The 21,698-nt window shown below is 40.2% G+C and overlaps 3 protein-coding genes across 11 annotated transcripts; 1 reads left to right on the plus strand and 2 right to left on the minus strand.

Annotated features, from left to right (window-relative positions):
• Positions 1 to 1,051: 1,051 nt before the first annotated feature.
• Positions 1,052 to 10,896, minus strand: fbrs (fibrosin). 9 transcript variants are annotated; one of them, XM_058405961.1, is made up of 19 exons: positions 10,475 to 10,896; positions 8,716 to 9,309; positions 8,304 to 8,468; positions 7,996 to 8,028; positions 7,830 to 7,859; positions 7,686 to 7,734; positions 6,714 to 7,056; positions 6,268 to 6,479; positions 5,876 to 6,144; positions 5,725 to 5,769; positions 5,483 to 5,578; positions 5,210 to 5,293; positions 5,031 to 5,090; positions 4,819 to 4,890; positions 4,516 to 4,678; positions 4,140 to 4,220; positions 3,797 to 3,880; positions 3,489 to 3,702; positions 1,052 to 3,302 (listed from the first exon to the last, which is right to left on the minus strand). In XM_058405961.1, exons 2-19 carry the CDS (start codon positions 9,010 to 9,012, stop codon positions 1,727 to 1,729), a joined length of 3,873 nt encoding a protein of 1,290 aa, XP_058261944.1. In that variant the 5' UTR covers positions 9,013 to 9,309; positions 10,475 to 10,896; the 3' UTR covers positions 1,052 to 1,726. The 9 variants fall into 9 exon arrangements, with proteins under 9 accessions (XP_058261944.1, XP_058261948.1, XP_058261947.1 ...); XM_058405965.1 differs by having other exon boundaries at positions 5,031 to 5,069; positions 5,876 to 6,099; positions 8,304 to 8,486; XM_058405964.1 differs by having other exon boundaries at positions 5,876 to 6,099; positions 8,304 to 8,486.
• Positions 10,897 to 12,124: 1,228 nt separating this feature from the next.
• Positions 12,125 to 16,071, plus strand: chmp2a (charged multivesicular body protein 2A). Its single transcript, XM_058405970.1, has 6 exons — positions 12,125 to 12,284; positions 13,026 to 13,193; positions 13,676 to 13,855; positions 14,826 to 14,956; positions 15,046 to 15,107; positions 15,201 to 16,071. The coding sequence occupies exons 2-6, from the start codon at positions 13,026 to 13,028 to the stop codon at positions 15,320 to 15,322; spliced, it is 663 nt and encodes a 220-aa protein (XP_058261953.1). The 5' UTR covers positions 12,125 to 12,284; the 3' UTR covers positions 15,323 to 16,071.
• A 244-nt stretch (positions 16,072 to 16,315) lies between these two features.
• On the minus strand, positions 16,316 to 20,615 carry msl1b (MSL complex subunit 1b). Its single transcript, XM_058405969.1, has 8 exons — positions 19,317 to 20,615; positions 18,889 to 19,082; positions 18,481 to 18,788; positions 18,327 to 18,391; positions 18,126 to 18,193; positions 17,882 to 18,009; positions 17,708 to 17,780; positions 16,316 to 17,588 (listed from the first exon to the last, which is right to left on the minus strand). The coding sequence occupies exons 1-8, from the start codon at positions 19,962 to 19,964 to the stop codon at positions 17,498 to 17,500; spliced, it is 1,575 nt and encodes a 524-aa protein (XP_058261952.1). The 5' UTR covers positions 19,965 to 20,615; the 3' UTR covers positions 16,316 to 17,497.
• Between the last annotated feature and the right edge of the window lie 1,083 nt (positions 20,616 to 21,698).

The following is a 21,698-nucleotide window of genomic DNA, read 5'->3' on the forward strand; positions in this document are numbered from 1 at the left end:
TTTTGGTTAATATCAGCACTGCTCTGGGATTAGGTTAAAAAGCTCTCCTGATACTCTACTCTTCACATGATATTGCTCTCTGCCCAGCATGTGTTTTTCCCCCTCTCTATTCTGTTTGTATGGTTGTTGTTTACCTCTGTAAGGCTGTATGTGTTTGTCTTTGGACAATGTGGTGAAGAAAAAAAAATACTGACAAATAAAAACGTAATTAAAAAATAAATAAATAAAATTCAATAAACAAAAGCGGGACTGAGAAGAAATGGTGGTGGATAACCGAGTCAGAAAAGTTGCAGAAAGTAGCAACAATTTCTATATTTAAATTAAAACTGAAATCAGTATACAGGGCGCTACATACAATGAAGCAATACATAACACACATGTAAATAAACAGCAATTTTTGTTTAATAATTATTCTTCCTTGCCTTTTTTTTTTTTTTTTTGAGGGAAACATATTTAAAGGTATAAAACTGTTTTGCTCAAATAGTTAACCAGTAATGTCTTGTTCTCCAGTTACAAGTCCCTTTAATCCTGCTGTTTGCACATACAAAAACAGCATCCTTTTATTTAGTTGATGGTCCATGCTTGTACGAAAGGCATCGTGAACTGAAAATGTTTGCCCACATAGGGATGTTTAAACCTCATTACAATAATCTCTCAATTTATAAATATATTTATCAATCAACAGCTAAGAGGACAGGTTTTGTCAGAAGTACAAACTCTGTTCACAGGCATTTGCTATCCCTAGTTTCTTAAAGCAGTGTTACTGTGCCTTTTTTTTTTTTTTTTAAAAGGGGGAGAGGGTCTTGCTTTCACGAGGGAGTGCCACTGCTGAGACCTGAAACAATGACATTATAACAAACAGTGAATATGTTTATTATATAAGGTAATTAATGTTAACAATAATAATTACAAAAGGAATATCACTATTCTACTGTATTCTGTTCCAGCTCATGTAGAGTCAGAGTGTAGGAAAATGGGAAAGTTTGTTTCCATTTAAATTTTAAAATATCAAACAAGATGTACAGTTAATAATATTTTTTTTTTTTTAAGATTAAAATAAAATAATTCTGCAGACGTTCATTATAACGTTCATGGAAGTTGTGCCTCTGATCACGGTCTTGCTGTAGATGCTCCGAGAGCAGAAAGCAGACGATGTGTTTCTTTAAGTTCATTTTCCAACAGTGCCATTTCTTCAATCTAGTTATAGACAGAGCACACACTAGACAAACAGAAAAGCACTAATTAAGCTGTCTTCAACTCCATTTCCCACTTCTTCAAAGGCAGATCTTAAGCTCCATATTTTTTACTGCCATGAGTTCACAAATGGGAATTATATATGTCACACAATGCAGTACAATGCAAACTATATCTTTGAATACACCTCTGGAGCCATCACAACCTGGAGACAACCCTGCTGGGCTTGAATGTATATATTTCATATTACAGAACATAGTCTTTAGTCTCTGAACATCCACAGGCCTCTTTACGAAAATTCTAAGTATAAATGAAAAGCACTGGAAGGGGGGAGAAAAAGAGTACCTTAAATTGCACCAATGTAACCACAGTGGATAAATATACTGAGCAGCCCTCTGAAGTGTCTCTGCCCTCCACTCAGGTCATTTCAACACTCATGATCACTGTAGATTCATGGGATGTCCTGCTTAAACCTCTACTTCTAGGTTTGTAGTTCAAGACCAAAGATCTGTTGCTCTAGCCTTGCCCAGTACTATCTGGACTCTCCATCCTTATGCGAGCCAAACAAGGACAAATCTCCAGCCCCACCGAGTCTGGAGCTGCGAGGTGGAGTGGATGCCCTCGTCACAGATGAAATAAGTGGAGGGGGTGCCCCAACTAGACCTGGTGCAACTAGACCGGGCGCCTTGGCGAGAATTCCGTTTGGAACATGAGAATGTGGATGCAGTGGGCCTAAGCGGGAGTAGAGGCTGGGATGATGTGAAGGTGTGGAGCCTCCTGGAGGATGAAGCTGAGTGTGAGACAACAAGCCTGCATGCAGCTGTTCTAGGTGGGCTGCATGAGATGGGCTGGGCAGGTGAGGCGTTGAAAGGTGTGGATGCATCCCAAAATAACGCACTCTTTCAAAGTCTTCACGCAATATATGAGCACGCTGTTCATCATCGAGCAAACTACCTCCAGGGCCACCGACCTGAGGTGGGCGATCAAAAGGATGAGACATCAACCCAAACTCCGGCCGGGTGGCGGAGGATGAAGCTGAAGTGGAGGTAGGTGCCGCTGGATGATGGGGCCCCACTGCCACTGCTGCCGCTACAGCGGCTGCTCTCTCTGCCTCAAGATATCGGGCGTGCTGATGCTGAAGTAGACGTGACAAGTGCGGATCAGTGCGTAGTGCAAGATGGGGATCGGGCCGTTGGGCTAACATCTCTCTACGCTGATGTTGCTGCTGCTGAGCAGCAAGTTCCCTCCAGGGATCCCAAGGGAAGCTGTGAGGAGCTTGTGAATGGCCTTGAGGTGGTGTATGCGTATGAGCCGCAAATCGATCTGCCGGAGGTCCTACAACTAGTCCAGCTGATCCACCAGCTCCACCAAGATAAGCCTCAAGAGTCAATCGAGGGCGATCCAGAAGTGGAAGCTGATGGTGGGTAGGGTGTGGAGTAGGAGGAGGAAGAGGCATTCCAGTTGTGGGAGTCAATGAAAGGGTTGAGGAAGGAGTTGAAGGATGGTGTGTGTGGCGACTGTTAGGCCGATCAAAACTATGAGGTACAGATGAATGCGGTAGAGAGATGGGCACTGGATCAGTTTCCTCCTTTCTCTCCTCCTTGACTTTCACTGGGGGATGAAGCAGCCCAGGAGGGAGACTAGTGGGTGGCTTAGAAACTGGAGTTGTTGTCCGGTCAGGCTTCTTGACCGGAAGTGAACTGACAGAGGAGGAAGAAGACGCTGGACCACTACTCTCTCTTTGGGATGGATGTGAGGGTTCTGAGTTGAGAGCATGTGCCTGTCTACCTAACAAGTCCAGAGGGGAGGATGCTGATGGGGCATTTGGAGGAGGGGTTGCAAGAACAGACGATGTGGATGAACGAGGTCTGTCTGGTGCTGAGGAGGTTGATGCTGGTATCCTGGAGGATGAATGCTGTCTTTTGTCTGACTCCCGATCTCGTTCTCTTTCCCTTTCACGCTCCCGCTCCCTGTTATGTCCATCAGACTGAGCAGCAACCATACTTAAGGGGCCCAGCCCATTCATGTGAGAGCTGGGAGTGCTGCTGCGGTGCTTGAGTGCACCAGGGGACATTCGTACAGGTTGACGACCATAAAGAAGACTGTCCCTAAGAGATGATGTAAACACAGAAAATATGTAAATTATACATATACACACATGTAATAATGTATGTATGTATATTTTATATATATATATATATATACACACACACATATACACACATATACACACACACAGACATACTAGTTAGATAGATATGTCTACGATCAAATTTATGTAGTTACAGACATACCTGTCTTTTTCATCTTTAATTTGAGTAAGTTCTCTTCCTCCCATATCTTTTCCTCTATCTCGGTCATCCCTTTTTTCTAGTCCTTTGGCCCAAGAGGGCCCTGAGGGGAAAGGAGGGGCAACATGTAAGCGATTCCATGGATCATGTGGGTTGCCCAATCCTCCTACTGCACTTGCAGAGGATTCTGCCTTATGGCCAAAAACTGAACTAGCACCTAAACCAAAAAAGAACACACAGAAAAAGGGTTAATATATCCAATCATGCTGAAAGTGCTTTTAAAAAACATGTGTTTCCTTATTTTGACCTACCCAGTGAGGGGCTTCCCAGTCCCCCAAACGCACCAGCACCCAGTGCTCCCAACGGTGGAAAAGGGGGTGAGCGGCCATATGGATCTGTAATGCACAGCAACCCACATCAGAACTGATTATGCCAGCCTCAGTAATAAGACTAATAATTAACAGATAACTATACAAAAAACACAGGACCAATTGATTGCCTTTAAGGGGTACGTTTATTCTATACCCACTTTTACATTTGATCCCAGTCATCAACTTTAAAGAGATTGATTACCTTTTCTGTATTATAATATTTTAGAAAACTAGGCTAGGCTACAGTTAAGCTCATAGTCAGCTCACTCGTCCAATCTCTTACCCAGATGTGTTGCTGGGGTGAGGAAAGAGGAGTGGGGCGTTGATGGAGGGATGAAGGAAGTGGAGGACGGATTGACTCCACCTGAGAAGACACAGGGGTCAACTCAAATGTTTATTTAACACCCTTTAATGGAGTACCATTGAGTGTTTTAATTCATTTTTTTAATACTCTGATGTTAGATCCTCTCCATGCCTTTTGATAAAATAGCATCCAAGCTGCTTGTGTATGCAAGCCAGCAGTTTCATGTATTGTGTAATCTTAGTTATTTACAAGTTACAATAACAGCCTCAAATGGAAAAATAGGATCAATCATTTTGTTAGAGTACAGACAGACTTCCTGTTAAGATACATAGGTATCCAAAAAAAACATGCGTACTAGCAGCTGCAAAGAGACTGCCGGGTCTAGTGAGATCATGGGTTGGAGGCAGAGGACCTCCAAGTGGTCCTAGACTGCCTATTCCTCCAATACCACCAGGGCCAGGGAGTCGGGGTAGCAAGTCGTTACGTAATTCCAGCTTTTGAGGATCTGCCTGCATCAACTAGAAGAGTTAAAAGCATGCAACATTATAAAACATTTTTATGCCAACAATTCAGTAATATCAGAATAGCAATCTGCATTTGAGACATTTTCTACTACAGAGGCAAACAGAAAGAGAATGAAAAAATTTTATGAACAAACCTTAACTTTCTCCTGATGCCTCAAAATCATCCAGGCCACACGCACATGCATAGCACACCACTTTCCAGGCTTCTGCAGTGTTGAAAGTAAGTGTGAGTAAAATAAGTGCTACTTTCATCAAAAAAAATGATAGAAAATTGTGAAAAAAGAGTGTTTGATGGGCAAAAAAACAACAACAACAAAAAAAAACAAAAAAAAAAACACACACTTACATTACTGACTTTTAGTGATGGTGCAAATGGATCCGTTATCTGTGGAAGCAAAATGAGCATCTGACATTAAATGTGTCAATTTACAGCAAAGCAACAGACAGTAGTTACATAAAATATGAAAAAAACATGAATGAATCTTCTAAATGCATTATGCTAGTGTGTAATTGCAAGCTCCATACCCTTGGGTCTTTAGGTTGGAGGTGGGGAGGCACAACCCCCAGGCGAGCAGGCATATCTGGAGCAGTTCCCTGGAGGGCAACAAGCTATCACAAGACACCGTTGTAAACCATTACAAGTACCAATACATCTAACTGCATGCATTAGCTTTTAACTATAAAAAGGACGTAGTTTTTAACCTCGTTACTGTGCACGATGTACCTTAAACCATTAATAAAATTAAACACACAGATAGATAATTTGATCTTATGCAAGGCAATGGTAACATTGCATACCTTGGGTTGAAAGGCTCCTTGCAAGGAACTAAATGGTCCAGCTGGGGGAAGGACAGGCTGGATTCCAGGCACAGGTGGTGGGTACTGAGGATAAAACTTATAACAAAATAAAATATTAGAGCCATATCGAGTCAAAGAGACAAATGAGTCCAACATTATTGTTAATTATTTAGTTATCACAGATTTTGGCTTTTGTTAACAGATATATATTATCACATTCATTTCAAAAGCATAAAACTTACCGGATGTCGAAAGAGACCTTCTATCTTGCCTGGGAATTTCTCAAACTAGGAAAGAAATACAACCATTTAGTAATGATATATTAATACTACGCACAAAATGACAGCAAAAAAAAATTCTCTCAAGCATGAAATGAGTCACTGGCCTCCTTACCATTGGAGGACCTGCAGCCGGTGGGTGCAGAAAGTGTTGATGGGTGTGGGTGTGCTGGTGTTGATGGTTGTGCTGATGGAATTGGTAGGCCATCGGCGGGATAGAGGCCTGGGCCTGCACTGCCCTGCTGGAGCTACCAGAGTTGGAGGAGGAAACCGAGGCGCCACCTGATGCAGAGTTAGCACTCACTCCAGCACTGCTTCCAGAGGCTCTGCCTTCCCGCTCTGTGTTTTGAGCAGCCAGAAAATGTGAGTTCAGCAGTTCTGGATCTATATGCATCAGAGAACAAACAATTGAATTATAGAAGCAAATATGGGAGGTAGTGTTGAATTCATCTATGAAGAGTATCGTGAAACAAGTAGCTGTGTGCACAAAAGTGTAATGAAACGTACCTGCTGAAGAGCGAGGGGACACCTGCAGTAGAGGAGGAGGTGGAGGGAGACCAGGTGGAGGGGTGAAGAGCGCACCAGGGCTTGGGCGCGATGAAGGCCGCAGCACACCAGATGGCCCAGATGGGCCTCGGCCCGCAGGCACACTAGTGGAGGGAGTCGGTGGTCGGATTGATGAAGAAGGAGCGGATGAAGATGGAGGCTTGACTGAGGTACTGCTCCAGATTTCACAAAATAAAATAAACAGCATACCAAAGTTAGGAGAGAATGATTGATTCATAAATATTGCAAATACGTTTGTAAGGAAGTACTCTATCACAAAAGCAAACACAGTGTCTTACTAGCTAAGCAGGCAAAAGCAGTACCTGATTAGTTAATTCTATCCCTAGATTTGAACCTTTTATTTTTATTACCGTAAACATTTAAGCTCGTCACAGAACTTCACTGACCTGTTGATAATACCCATGCCGTAGACACCTTGTGAGCGGCCAGCAAAGGAGAGAAACGATTTCGGTTTATGTTGTGGGGGGCTGCAGTCATGACGGTGGTGTGGTGCAGCATTTCCATTTTGCTCAGCCAGTGAGGTGGAGACAGAGGCTGGAGAACGGGGTAACAGAAGTGAGGATGAGGTAGAAGTGGCCTCAGGGTATGGCAGCTCCCGACTCCTCTCCTGACTACGTTCCAGGCCAGAGACTCTGGGAGTCACTGCCAGACGAGGTGGCCCACTGTTTGAAGGTAACATGGCCAAGCCATTGCTCACAGCAGAGGCCATACTTACTGGGTTGGAGGACACTGCAGAAAAGATACAAAATGTTTTACCATAAGCACCTTGCTACCACCAAACAATACATACATCATGGCAATAATAAAACTGCCTGTGAGACAGTGTCTATGCATGTTAAGACATCTATATAGTCCAAAATAACAGCAAAACTATTATGTAACAATGGTATTATACAACAATAAGAACAATACAGAACAGTTTTACTTGAACTTCAATACAAACCCTAAGAAGTGCTGGATTCTAGGTTTTAAGTATTGATTGCCCATTATAATGCTTACAAATCATTAGATATCCAGAAGATTTCTGAAAGTGATATCTAACTAATAAATGGTTTGGTGGTAGTCTATTTTTTTGCAGCAGGAACATATCCTCTTCCAAAGGTGGACTATTTACGTAGCACCATCCAATTTTGCATGTGTTTGCATAGGCATTTGTTTGCATATGCATTAGAAATGGAAGTCACTGGAAAATGACTAGTGATACTTTTTTTTTTTTTATGATGAATATTCAAGTAGTTTTATTACGTTTGATTGTATTAAGGTCTATTGTTATAACACCAACTAGAGCTCAAGAAGGAGATACCTGTGCCATCTGTTCCTTAAAGACATGCATTTGGTAAACAGTGCAAGATATTTACCTTCTCTAGTGCTAACGATGAATGTAGGCTCCATATCATTGTCAGAAGCCTGAGGCAAAACAAACAAAACAAAAACCCATTAAGTGTCATTCATTAAAAATGAGGTAATACTGCCAAATTATCAATACATATGAAATTACTCACCTTATCCCCCGACTCGCTCTCGGCATCACACTGAGAACAAAATGACAAAAAACAATCACATGCTCTGTTAAACATTAAGTATAGCCATGTGTAAAACACATATATACACACAATGTGTATTTTTAAATAAAAAACATTTGCAAAAGCTATAAAGAAAGATTCTTACAATGTATCCTGTCTCCATGAAGTTTCCTGACACCTGCAATACAATAAACAAATGTTGGATGCAGATGAAACTTTTTTTAAGAAGTGGCACCAAAATATAATAAAAACATTAGCATTTAAGGATTTTTTTGAACATCACTTAACCATAAGATATATTATCTGACAAATCATAGTAAATCATAGTTTGGCAGTAATATCTATTTATCTAATCTCAATACTTCAGTCAATGTTCAGAATCAGTCTTGTTCCCTATTTGCTTTTCTCATGGCTATTATGACTTATTAAACTTAGGACTAAACTGTCACTCACCTTGGCCTCCCTCTTTTTCTTCTCATTTCTACGCGTCAACCAGCTACTGGTGGTGTAAGTAGCTGGAGCTCCTTCCTCTGGCTCTGTGAGTGGCCCTCCATTCTCATCCAGGCCTCTCTTCCTTTTGCTCCCTCTCCCCATCAACATACCAGCTCGCTCTGGCGGCTTCAGAGAACAATCCATCTTTTATAATGCACATGCAGAAAATAAATGATTACTAAAAATGCCCCCACCCATGTATTATGTCAATTAATTATCTGCAAGAATCACTGTTGCCCAAATTACTTAGAAAAGCTTCACCCCAAAAATCAAGACCTATAGCAAAGCAAATATATTACCAAGAGGACAAACAGCATAATCAGACATGTACCAAATAACTGCAGTTTGTAAATGGACTACTGCTCACACATACCTCCAAAGCCTCCAAACTTATAAAGCTGGCAATGGCAAATCCATCAATGATGTCTTCCTCACAAGACACAGATTCCCGCTTCCTCCGACGTGGAGGTCGGTGCCTGGCACCAGGAAAGACGGGCCGACATTCTCCACCACTAGCACCAAGAAGGGAGTCTCTGCAACGTTCTTGCTCTGAGCCCGAAGAAGGTGACGATGCTCCAAGGTCCTCTCTCCTCCTGCGTCGCTCTCTATCACGCTGAGAACGGGAGCGACGGCTCTGTCTCAACCCTCCACTTCGACTTGGCCCATCCATGTCGAATCGAACCCTACACAGTCCGTACAAAAGGCACTAAAACCTTGGTCCACAGAGGGACCTTACTTTTACTGAGGGAAACCAACACCTCCTGGACCAAAGTAGGCACCCCAGGTTAAAGTGGAGTTAGTGTGTCTGCTTACAGCTTTGTGGCCATTGAAGAACGCATGCCATCAGCACACCACTGTCTGATGAGGAGTAATTGAGAATGTATTTTCCATAAAAACAGACTGTTGTATACTTCAGGCTATTTCCTTCCACGTTACTGTCTTTGTGTCAAGACATCGTGAGTTTCATCTGGGAGAAAACATAAAAAATGTATTATAAATCTATAAAGACATTTACAAGACAATAACAATGTCTAAACTAACAGAAAAATACATAGATTAGAGAAAACAATCCGTTTTTTGTAGAAAGAAAAACCAATTGAACAGCTACAAGAGCGTGCAACGTAATTTAATAAACAAAACCAAAATACGAACTTTTATAGCGCCACATTAAGCGTTCAAATATTCATGGTTTCTAAGAGTATCAGGTTTGAGCTGTAAAGTCTTAACAACTAGACTAAAGGATAATTCAATCAGCAGGACAGTTAACTAAGTGTTCGTCTTTAAACTGACAGCTAAGGTTCAGGACAGACAAAATGAACATTGCATTTTGGTGCAGTTGTGGTATTTAACAAGCGGAAGAGGGCCGCATGAAAAGTTCATTATTAAATCCAAACTGAACAAAAGCGCTAGCGAACAACGACTGAATAAACAAGCTCCCTAAATAAGCTATCTAGTTGCCCAACCAGTGACGATGGTTAGTTAGCTTGTTAACTGGCCTAGCAAGCTTGCTACCTACAAAAATGACGGTAAGGTAATTAACATATTGCTAGCTGGCTTCTTGTCCCTATTGAGGATTTCCTGTGTAAACAAATTTCATAGCTATTTATTACGCGGTGTCCAATATGGAAAGGAAAAACATTCACAACAATATCTACACGGCTGTACATCTTCCAGACAAAGTGACTGAAACAGCTGGATAGCAGGTCAATACAATCTAGCTATTTGCTAACTGCGCTATCCCATTACGCTAGCTTAAGTTGTTTGCTAACCAGCTAAATTTATACTACCCACTTGCCTAAGCATCGACGACAGGCTTACGATGACCAGGTTACCTGTAACATCACTGAATTCAACTAACTCAACCAAATCCTCAAAATCGAAGTAGAGTGAACCCGTTTGTCCGGTTAAAAATACAAGCCATACTAAACTAACCTTAGCTAAGCTAACTATGCTAGCGTTCCTTTGACGAGCAAAAGAGAAAGGTGAATTCTCAGTCTGAGCCACTGGTTGAAAATCGCTTCTCTTTCCGTGATTGTTTACCATGTATGTGTGTATTAAACATAAACAAAACCCCGCTCATTCTGTTTACATTATTATTAGTGTGACATAATGCGATTTAGATTATCACCCACCACTCAAAAGGTGCCGATGCGTATGATCGTTCTCTCCGAGCTTCTGCTCGGTTAGTCCGGTCTCCATTAGACGACAGCGGTGTAGGCCCCAAAGCCACGGGCTCAGTTTACACGGACATGCAGCTTCGGCGTCAGAGCCCGTAACGCAGGCCAGCCTCCTCCTCCCGCGGCCCACTGTCTAATCTAGTCAGTCCGGGAAAGTTCAATTATCTCCCCGTTTGCGCAGTTGAAATAAATATTATCTCTCGAGTGTGCTCTTTAAACGATCTCATAAAACGCTACAAGAAATCCCGATCGTCAAAAATCAGATAAATATATACATATTTTTTTCATGGTAGCTGAAAAGCTGGCAATAACGTGAATCCTGGGTGGATAACGCTACAGTGAAACTGCATTGTGTGCTTCAGTCGATTTTTTTCCTCTATGATTCACGGACAGCCGTGTATAAGAAATGGTAAAGCAGCACTGCCGCCTACTGGTATGAAAGAGAAGCTGTTGGAGAACACAACACTTCACTACATTTTTTCAGTTCTCAAATATACTTCAGAATTTAAACTTGTTTAATTTGAAGTACATATTGTGTGCATATTGTGAAAGGTTTTGGGACACTCCTCCAAATCAGTGACTTCAGGTGTCGTTTTTCAGGGGTTGGGCTTGGCCGCTCAGTTCCAGTGAAAGGAACTCTTAATGCTTCAGCAAGAGATTTATACCAAGACATTTTGGATTACTTCATGCTCCCAACTTTGTGGGAACAGTTTGGGGATGACCCCTTCCTGTTCCAACATGATTATGTACCAGTGCACAAAGCAAGGTCCATAAAGACATGGATGAGCGAGTTTGGTGTGGAGGAACTTCACTGTCCTGACCTCAACCTGATAGAACACCTTCGGGATGAATTAGAGCAGAGACTCTGAGCCTTTCCAAAATTGGGACGTCTGCGTTTACATGCCCATGAATTTAATATGGAGTTGGCCCGCCCTTTACAGCTATAACACTTAACTCTTCTAGGAAGGCTTTCCACAAGGTTTAGGAGTGTGTTTATGGGAATTTTTGATCATTCCTCTAGAAGCACATTTGTGAGGTCAGGCACTGATGTGGGATGAGAAGGTCTGGCTCACAGTCTCTACTCTAATTCATCCCAAAGGTGTTCTATCAGGTTGAGGTCAGGACTCTTTGAAGTTCCTCCACACCAAACTCGTTCATCCATGTCTTTATGGACCTTGCTTTGTACACTGGTGTGCAGTCATGTTGGAACAGGAAGGGGTCATCTCCAAACTGTTCCCACAAAGTTGGGAGCATGAAATTGTCCAAAATATCTTGGAATGCTGAAGCATTAAGAGGTCCTTTCACTGGAACTAAGGGGCCGAGCCCAACCCCTGAAAAACAATTCAATGATTTGGAGGGGTGTCCCAAAACTTTTAGCAATATAGTGTATATAAAACGTTCATTGTGTCAGATTGTGACTGTCTGCTTTGTGTGATTGTAGAAATTAACCAATACATTATTACTGAATTTGATATATAAGCTGTTTGTGTGTGTGTGTGTGTGTGTAAATATTAAACAAATTTTGTATTCATCTGTTTTGTGGTGTACAACATTACTAGAACAATAAGTTTTAAATAGAGTTTTAAATCCCACTACGTATATCCGATGACGTAATGAGGGGCGACTAGACGCGGAAGTAAAAGAAGGAAAACAAACGAGCTAATATTACTGCCACTGTTAGAGACAGTGAGAGACACCGGCCTCTGAGTCGTCAAGTGAAGTATTAGTCTGCTGGACATTACGACCGAAAACAGCACCAATAAAGGTAAACCTTAAAGTAATATATGTATTTTTGAAATCCCTAATTTTCTACGTCAAGTTAATGTACAATTTAGCGTTAGCTAGTTCGCTAGCAAGTTGCTGGCTAGTCCTATTTTTATTCATGATGCCAGCTATATGAGCTAAGTGCTAAGACTGGATATTTGTTCATAGTATATATCACGTATAAGTTATTTTTATATGGCGGTTAAAATGATTGTACAAAATGAACATTAGTAAATTATGAATGTCATGTTAATTAAGAAAGTATCGTAGTTAGTTGGCTTTGTATATATCCGCTAATTAGCATTTGTTGAAGTAATTATACGGTATTCTGGGTTATACAGTGAGAAGGTCGCGTTATAAGTCGATAAAAATGAGAAGGTTCATGTTGATTTAGAGTTAAACCCCATCCTTCCAGCCAGACACATCATGAAATTCCTTCCTGGTCTGTAAATCTGATTTAGAGAAAAAATACATTTAGTTGTTTTTTTTATCCCAACTCACAAACGGGTACACTGCATTGTAATGTACAAGAGTGGCTTGTTTAAAAATGACGTCACAAAAAAGATTTAATCTGAGTCATTCTTTAGGCTGGGTTCTCATGTGATTACCCAGAATACCTTTGGCGTGTTCTCACCAGTTGTTATTTGCCTTCATTAAAAAAAATAAATAAAAAGATTATGAGAGTGTCATTTATTTCGTTGTTAGTACTGAATGATGCATATAATATCTGCTTCATTGTTAGATGGAGTTCTTATTTGGGCGGAGAAAGACCCCAGAGGAAATGCTCAGGCAGAACCAGAGAGCACTGAACAGAGCCATGAGAGAGCTAGACAGAGAACGGCAGAGGATGGAGCAGCAAGAAAAGAAAATCATTGCTGATATTAAGAAAATGGCAAAACAGGGACAGATGGTAATTACATCAATATAATCACATTTAAAAACTGTCATAACTTCTAACCATGATATACACTATATTGCCAAATGTTTTGGGACACCCCTTCAAAAAATTTAATTCAGGGGTTGGGCTTGGCCCCATAGTTCCAGTTAAAGGAACTCTTAATGCTTCAGCATACCAAGACATTTTGGACAATTTCATCCACTTTTTGGGAACAGTTTGGGGATGACCCCTTCCTGTTCCAACATGACTGTACACCAGTGCACAAAGCAAGGTCCATAAAGACATGGATGAGCAAATTTGGTGTGGAGGAACTTGGTGTTGGATGGCAAAGGTCCAAAATGTCTTGGTATGCTGAAACATTGAGTTCCTTTCACTGGAACTAAGGGGCAAAGCCCAACCCCTGAAAAACAACACCTGAATTCAGTGATTTGGAGGGGTGTCCCAAAACTTTTGGCAATATATTGTACATTAATAATTGTTTTTGCTTCTTCCAGGATGCGGTTAAAATAATGGCTAAGGACTTGGTTCGTACCAGAAGATATGTAAAGAAGTTCATCATGATGAGAGCCAATATCCAAGCAGTCAGTCTTAAAATCCAAACCCTCAAGTCAAACAACAGCATGGCACAGGCCATGAAAGGAGTGACCAAAGCCATGGCCACAATGAACAGACAGGTTAGAAATCTCTTGTATACAAATTCATGATTTCTCTTTTCTAAAGAGGGTATATTTAGATTTCCATACTTGGATCCTCCATATCTGGAAACTACTTGGATGGAAAAAACCAGCACAGAATTGGAGCCCTGGTGCTGGAATACCAAACTGTGTAATATGCTATGTAACACAGAATTTTGAAATTTCAGTTTATACTTATTAAATAGCAAACACATGTAAAGGTCTTTATACAGCTGAATTAAAAACACAAAATGTTAGATGTATTATATTTCATAGTATATGATGTATATTACACTCATAACCTGATGTGACCAAAATGTAATGTTAAATTACATATTGTCCATGTGTTTTGTGTAATTTCAACATTAAACCTGTCTTATAAAGCAGGATTTACTAGGTAGCTAGCTATCTAGGCTCAGCTTGATATCTTAGATCTAACCCTGGATTTCCTGCCTTGCAACACTGATTTTAATTTACTGCATTACATCACCTAGTAGCTTATGTTGTACAGCTAACCTGCTGTGAGAAAGGCACTTGAAAGAATCAGTTGTATAATAGATGATCATAAATGGTGAAAAGGTTACGTCACACTTTAGAGAGTTTATTTAGACGACATACACATGTCTCTGCTTTATCTGATTTATATCAGAGTTGAGGAATTTCATATTGTATCTATACCAGGTTTTATGGCGTGATGTTTGTTAAATCCACTCCACTTGGTGGTATTGCTTTCACGTGTTCCTCAATAAAATTGATTTTTCTATGTGTCATTATGCCATGTCTGACACCAACTCTTTGGTTATTACCACATATTGGATAATTACGGTTGTTCACAATTTACCAGTGATTGTATATGTTAGGTTTTGTCAAGGATCCTTGTCAAGAACTCAGGCTATGTTAAACCTGCTTTGCGAGGTAAAGTGTGATATTTAAAAATTGTACTAAAATCACCAAAATGCTCTTTACACAGTTAAAGTTGCCACAAATTCAGAAGATCATGATGGAGTTTGAGCGCCAAAGTGAAATCATGGACATGAAGGAAGAAATGATGAATGATGCAATCGACGATGCAATGGGGGATGAGGATGATGAAGAGGAAAGGTATGATCGTGTATTTTAGAATTTCTAGACAGAATCTGCATGCATTTAAATTGCTATATTATTTACATTCACTTTCTTTTGCTTTTTAGTGATGCTGTGGTTTCCCAAGTGCTGGATGAGTTGGGTCTGAATCTTTCAGACGAACTCTCGAGTATGTAGACTTCACACTAACGTATATCATTATTGCATATGTTCAGATGTCTGTTGTTATCAGTAATTTGAATGTTTGTGTGTTTTCCCACAGACCTGCCATCTACTGGGGGAAGTCTCTCAGTTGCTGCTGGGAAGAAAGCTGAGCCACAGCCAACTTTGGCAGATGCAGATGCAGACCTGGAGGAAAGACTGAATAACCTCAGAAGAGACTGAGGGAGAAATGATTCTAGGCGAAGGCTTTAGGCTGGAAATGTGCAGAAAGTTTTCTATCAGCTTACTATAGTGTTCAGAGTTTAAATAAGAGGACAGACGAACACTGCAATATTTGGAAGCAGTGTCTGTTTTTTTTTCTTTGCTTTAGGCATTCTTATGTGAATGCTTGTATTTGTTTTTTTGTTTTTTCTACTGTAAATGTGCTGTATGTTATTCTACCAAACAAGTGCTCAAAACAAAGATTTTGATCCTTAAACAGTTCCCAGCATCTTGCTGGAACTAGCAGAGGTATAAACACTAGTACTTTAATTAAAAAAAAAGGTCTACAATCGGGCTCTTTTAGTTAGTGAAACAAATATTAATAAAGCTGTTATTTTATATATGCCTTGTCAAAGTTATACCATTGTGGTTCTATCACATAACTATAATTCTTGCAAGCCTGGTGGTTTGTACATTAATTATAATATTTAACCTTTATTCTGGTTCTAGGTCACAATCAAAAAATCCTTTTGCTACATTTTCCTAAACGTTTCACATATTATGCAGTAATGTATGTAATGGGCCATTGAGTTTTACATATCCAATATGATCATTCTTTAATTCTCTTTAAAAAGAATTAAACACTGAATCGGTGATAAAAGAACGTTGACAAATGTGATTATTGGTGTACTTTAGTAATGTATTTATCTAATTGAAACTGGGATGTATTGCCTTGTTTTTTCTTTCTTAATAAATATTTTTCACATTTATCAGAGACTGATCAAACCTGACATTTAGATTAGATACTGAAAGCAGATTAATAGGTGAATGTTACACTCCACTATAAAAAAAAGGTTGAAAATGTTATGGCAACCCAGCTAATAATGCACTGATGGGGAAGTACAGCTGTCACTATGCTGAAACATATTTAAATCTGCCTTGCTAGATGTATAAAACTATGTTGGCTGATTGGTAACTCTTCTATATATATTGAAATGTTACAGGAGCATTTACATTCATGAAATTAGCAAAAAAAAAAAAAAAAAAACAATTACAGAAACTTCTGCTTTCTAAATTCAGATACTGAAAGAAAGACAAATACAAAGTTAATGCTTTTTTTTTTCTTTTTTTTTTGCAAAACAATTTGCTTCAGTGAACTACACTGAACATACAACAGTCAAACATTAAATAATAAAAAAATAACATTTTTGCTTATGTACAACCTACAAGTAAATGGAGCTTGAGAGAAATCTTACATTTTTATAAGAAAAAAAAAGTGTGATGGTGAAATAAATTCAACACCGATCTAAAAAACAAATCAAGCTACTATAGCAGGTGTGGTGTTTTTTTTCCTGATTTTGTTTAAGTCCTTCTTTCTGAGGTACACATGTCCATCAAATTACAGGTTCAGACAAATTCAGTTAGCTGACTGACCAGCTATTTGATGAGAAAACAGATGGATGACATTTTAGTCCAAGGCGTGCTAAATTACTTTAGAGAGCTAGACATCTTCAGTATAAGCCCACAAATAAGAACTGCTCCAAAAAAAAAAGTTTGCTACAAGACAGAAGCACACACTGGTGATTTAACTTAGATTTTTTTTTTTTGATGTTTTAAGTTTTTAATGGAATAAAAATTCAGTACAATTTGTCAAGAGACAATCAATCATGCAATTCTAAAATTTTTAATTCAGATTTTGAGGACAGTCATATTCTTACTGCTGTGTTTTGATTTGCACTTGCCATTATCTTTTCATGGTGCAAGAATATAGGAAGTGTACATTTTAGAACTGTGTGTTAATCAAAAGTCCATTGTGTGCAGATTATGACCATTTGAGGTGTTACATGCAAAGTATGCATTAGATGCACAATATCCACAAGGTGAAAGCATTGACTGAAGCAATGCCCTTATAATACCATTTATATAAAAATAGACCAGGACCAGAACTATTTTATACAGAACTCAACCGAGACTAAACACAATATGCGTTTTAAAAAGAAATGACAGGGCATTCTAATGACGGGTTTGTCCTAAAGAGTAGTAATATAAATAGATCTGCAATACAGCCATATTCTCTCACTGACAAATGGCATCTTATTGCAGTTTAACTGTAAACCCACACAAATCTATGAAGTTGATCAAGTATCCTGCAGCATTCAACATTCAGCTTGTGCACTCAAGTTGTGCGAGACTGCCTTATTTCCGACAGGTCCTATGAGGAGTTTGTTTTTTCTGATTTTCTATGCGGCAGCGACTTCTGTCATCAAGCCACGGCAGCTCAAAGTTCCTACAGGAGTAGGGGGGGAAGAGAGGAAAAAATAGCATCATCCAAATGCTACATTTTTAGGCAACAAGAATGCTCAACAAGGTGAGAACAAAGTGCTGCAAATGCTGATAGGTACTTACTGTGGAGTTAGCTTGGGTAAAGGCCTGCCAAAGGCCACGACAGGCAGAAAAGGTGTTATAACAACTGAATCCACTGTAGGGGGAAAATTTGTTTAAACAGTTTGCTACTTGCTTTATGAGGAAGTGCTATTAGTATGCATGATAGAAGGCTTCAAACCAAAACAAAGAGCATACCATCATCAGCATCAGGGTAAAATGAGGCTATCTCTGGTTCACTCTCCTGAATATTTAGTTTTCTTTTTTCCATGCGCTGCTGCAGCCGTTGAAGCATACGCTGCTCCCGTATCCTTTGAATGTCCCATCTGATGTGAGAGAGAGAAAGTTTAAAAAGGCAAGTCAGGACTCAGGACCCTATAAATGAGTAAATAAATCAATAAATCTTTCCATGTATTTATCCATACTCTAAATCTCCCCTTACCTTTTCCTTCTCTTCTCATCCAGCTCAAGCTTTGAGTGGCGTTTCAGAAACACCCCATCTTCAAGAGTCTGTAGTTAATTGACAAATAACAGATACTGCCTTGTGATGCATGTTTTTAGGAATTAGGAGCTGACAAGAGTAGTATAAACTGTAATGGCAACACAATATGGGGAAAAATACAAAAGTAATACATTATCTTACCTCTGAAATATCAAAAGCATCCTCTTCCCTCAAAGGCTCAATGCTGTTTTCCCGCCAGGAAGGAACTGGGCAAAAGGTTTAAATAATACATACTATTTAATTACACCAATTTGTACAGATTCGTAAAGACAATTGCTGCATCTGAAGCACTTACTGGCAACATCATCCTCTTTCTTGGGGGAGGCCTCACAGATGGGGGAGACAGTAGGTTGGTGCCAGCAGCACAGGTACATTTCTGTTGTTGTCATGTATGGAAAGTCTTCATTTTCGCAGCTCTCTTCTGCATCTGCTGTTGTTTCTGTCAGCCCTGAGGATTTCCCAGGTGCCGTCTTCTCAGGGGTCTCTTTGTTTCGCAGCTCCCTCTGACATGGTGAGGCTGCACCAGTGTCAGACTTTTGGGGTGTTAACCTAGAAGATTTGCCTTGTGGCCTCTGTATTTTGGAATCCAAGAAACCACATTTCCTGAATAGGAAATACAGCACACAAGAAAGTGAAAAATGACAGGTCACACACTAAGCACAGACGTTTTGGGGTTTTGTGGGGTTCGTTTGTTTGTTTTTACCTCTTTTGTGCTTTGCTGCTTCGACTAAATGGGGTCTTTGGTGTAGGGGTTTGAGGGCTGTCTCCTACATCTGAATCCCAGAAGTCATCAGTGTCTGGGACCCATCTCTCTAACGGTTGAAAGAGACGCTTATCACGTGGTTCTTTACTCATCAACTGTAAACGTCGCTCCATCCTCTCAATCCGTGCAAGCAGCTGTGTGAGATAGTTGCATCCAATAAAAAAGTGACGTTAATAAGGAAATATTTCCTTCATAAGCTAATTACTTGACATGCTGGGTTCTGAGAAGAGTCTTCTAACTTTCAGAGGCCAGGGTCAAGTTTCCAGTCATGTTCATGAAGAGTGTTCAAGTATCTATATACAATGACGTGCTTGTGCTACGGTACAATATCAACAACAGATGGGCTTCATTTAAAAACCACCACATACCGTGTCTCTGTCCGCCTTTAACTCATCTATCTCCTTGTCCTTAGACTGTAGCTGCTGCTGCTGTTGCTCAATCAGGTCCAGCTGAAGCAAAAGTAGCTGATGAAGACAGTTGGCTTGTGAACTGGGATGACTGGAGGTCTTCCTCATGTTGTTTCGTTTGCCTTCTGTGTGTTCATGAGATGCCAGACTGTGAGCCCCCATCATTTCAAACCCCTTTGTACTGTCCTCACTACCAGAATCTCTGGAATTGTGGGAATTCATTGAACCGAATTCTGCTTTAATTTCAGTAGTACTGGTTTGTCCAAGTGGAGTTTTGCTTTTAACAGGGGTTCCTTCTCCCCCCATTGGTTTGGTTTGACACGCTGGTTTGTCTGTGCTCTCAGAGCTGGTCCCAGAAGCACCAGCTTTGTTTTGTCCCACCGGCAATAAAGGCCGAGCAGCTTTCCCACCCAGATCCTTGGCCAGGTTTCTTGATTTAACAAAACGCTGCCCCGCGTCCTTAAGAGTGATACCAACAGAGTCATGCGTTTCTGTCAGCAAGGTGTGCGAATTTCTGGGGACACCAATAGTGTGTCCTTTGGACAAGTAAAAACTCTTCGATTCGGAGCGCAATCCCACGTTTGAGATAGACTCAGTCCGCATATTCATGACGAAAACAAGCTACAGAATAAACCATAGCTCCAACCGCGAAACAAGTTAAAACGTCTTTATCTGACTATCAGTCAGCCGTAGACTTAGCAAAATGACACGTTGCAGAGTACAAATAAGGAATATCACACCTAAACCTCCCAGAAAACAACGCTTCAAATCCGTCATGATGCTGTTGAACACAGCCCTGCAAGCTGGCTAATTAGCTGAGTTGCTAAGCAGCTAGCAGCTTTCCATCATGCATGAACAATCACTGCAGGAATAGCTCTCTCAGACAGGAAAACGAGGTGCAAAATAAACCGAGACAGCTTAAAAAGCGATTCAGCCCTCCTCTAACTGCCTCTCGCCTCCATTTTGATCCGCAGTACTGGACAACTAGCTGCTGTGATGCTAAACTGCTAACTAGCTAAAAGCTACCAAACCGAGAAGAGTAGAAAACAATAACAATCACTTCCAACATGTTGTGGGTCAATACCCACTGATATTGCGCCTATTTAACACAGGCGCCGAAGTGTCGCTATTTATTCCAATTGCATTCGTCGTTAGCGGAGAAAAATAATGTTCAAATTGATAGCATACTTTACTTTTACTACTATCCCCCATTTTCTGGCGTGATCCTGAACACCATGTTGTTCATACGTTCGGTTTAAAAAACCATATACTGCGCACGCGCACAGCCGAGGCGTGTTTACAACAGTTTAACAGCTTGTTTGCTGCAAATGGCCGGTCCGGTCCGGCTGCTAGCGACGTGTGACAGATTAAAAATACTGCCTTTGTTAAGTTTTATAATGTCTCATATTTAGGGACAGCACTAAATAAAGTGTTAGAATGTACATACTTGGTGTTGACTGGACTATATCATTCTAATTATACACAAACTCTGTAAAGTCCTACATGAGATATGCAGAGACTAAGACCTGAAACGTGTTGGACTGTGCTATATATATATATAGCACAGTCCAACACGTTTCAGGTCTTAGTATATATATATATATATATATATATATATATATATAAGATCTTGGGAGATTTTGATTTTGAACAGTCCATAAAAATACGAGCGAACTGCTGAAAGTGTGGGTACAGCTAACAATCACACACAAAGCAACCTATAAGCTGTTGAAATCACCAACTGTCATGGCTTTACTGTAGCCTACTTTTGCTTGAGATGGCAAACCATGGACCCAGCATTATTTTGCCCATCGTCATTTTGATCACTGGGCCAATGTTGGGTCAATCAGTTAATTAGCTTACCTATATCCTGCATGTGGCCAACATTGACCTCCTGCAACTTTGCCCATTGACCCAGCAGTAAGCCAGGACTTACACGACTTCAGTGATATTCAGTCATCTTTTATAACATTATCTGACTACACAATGTATTTGATTTTTAGTGCTGTAAGGTGTTTTTGACTAGGCGTTACATTGTCATTTCATTTTTGCATAAGCAAAACTGTACTGTTAGATACCACATTTGCAGGAGTTTTGGAAACGCTCATTGTCTATTTTACTTGCATGCATATGTTCGGCACCTGTAAGGTCAAAGCACATTCCAGACACAGCTCATTTGCATTTTGTGACACCCACAAAACTCCTCTAAAGGTCAAGCTCACAAAGGGCAGGAAACATAAAACGACTACTAACTGATGAAAGATAAGACTGTTCGGGGGGGTTTTTTAATTGCAAAAAAGGAAAAATCTGGAAAAAATGGTGTAACATGACAATGTTGGAGGA

The sequence above is a fragment of the Hemibagrus wyckioides genome, linkage group LG13 (assembly GCF_019097595.1).
Source record: "Hemibagrus wyckioides isolate EC202008001 linkage group LG13, SWU_Hwy_1.0, whole genome shotgun sequence".
NCBI lineage: Eukaryota > Metazoa > Chordata > Actinopteri > Siluriformes > Bagridae > Hemibagrus > Hemibagrus wyckioides.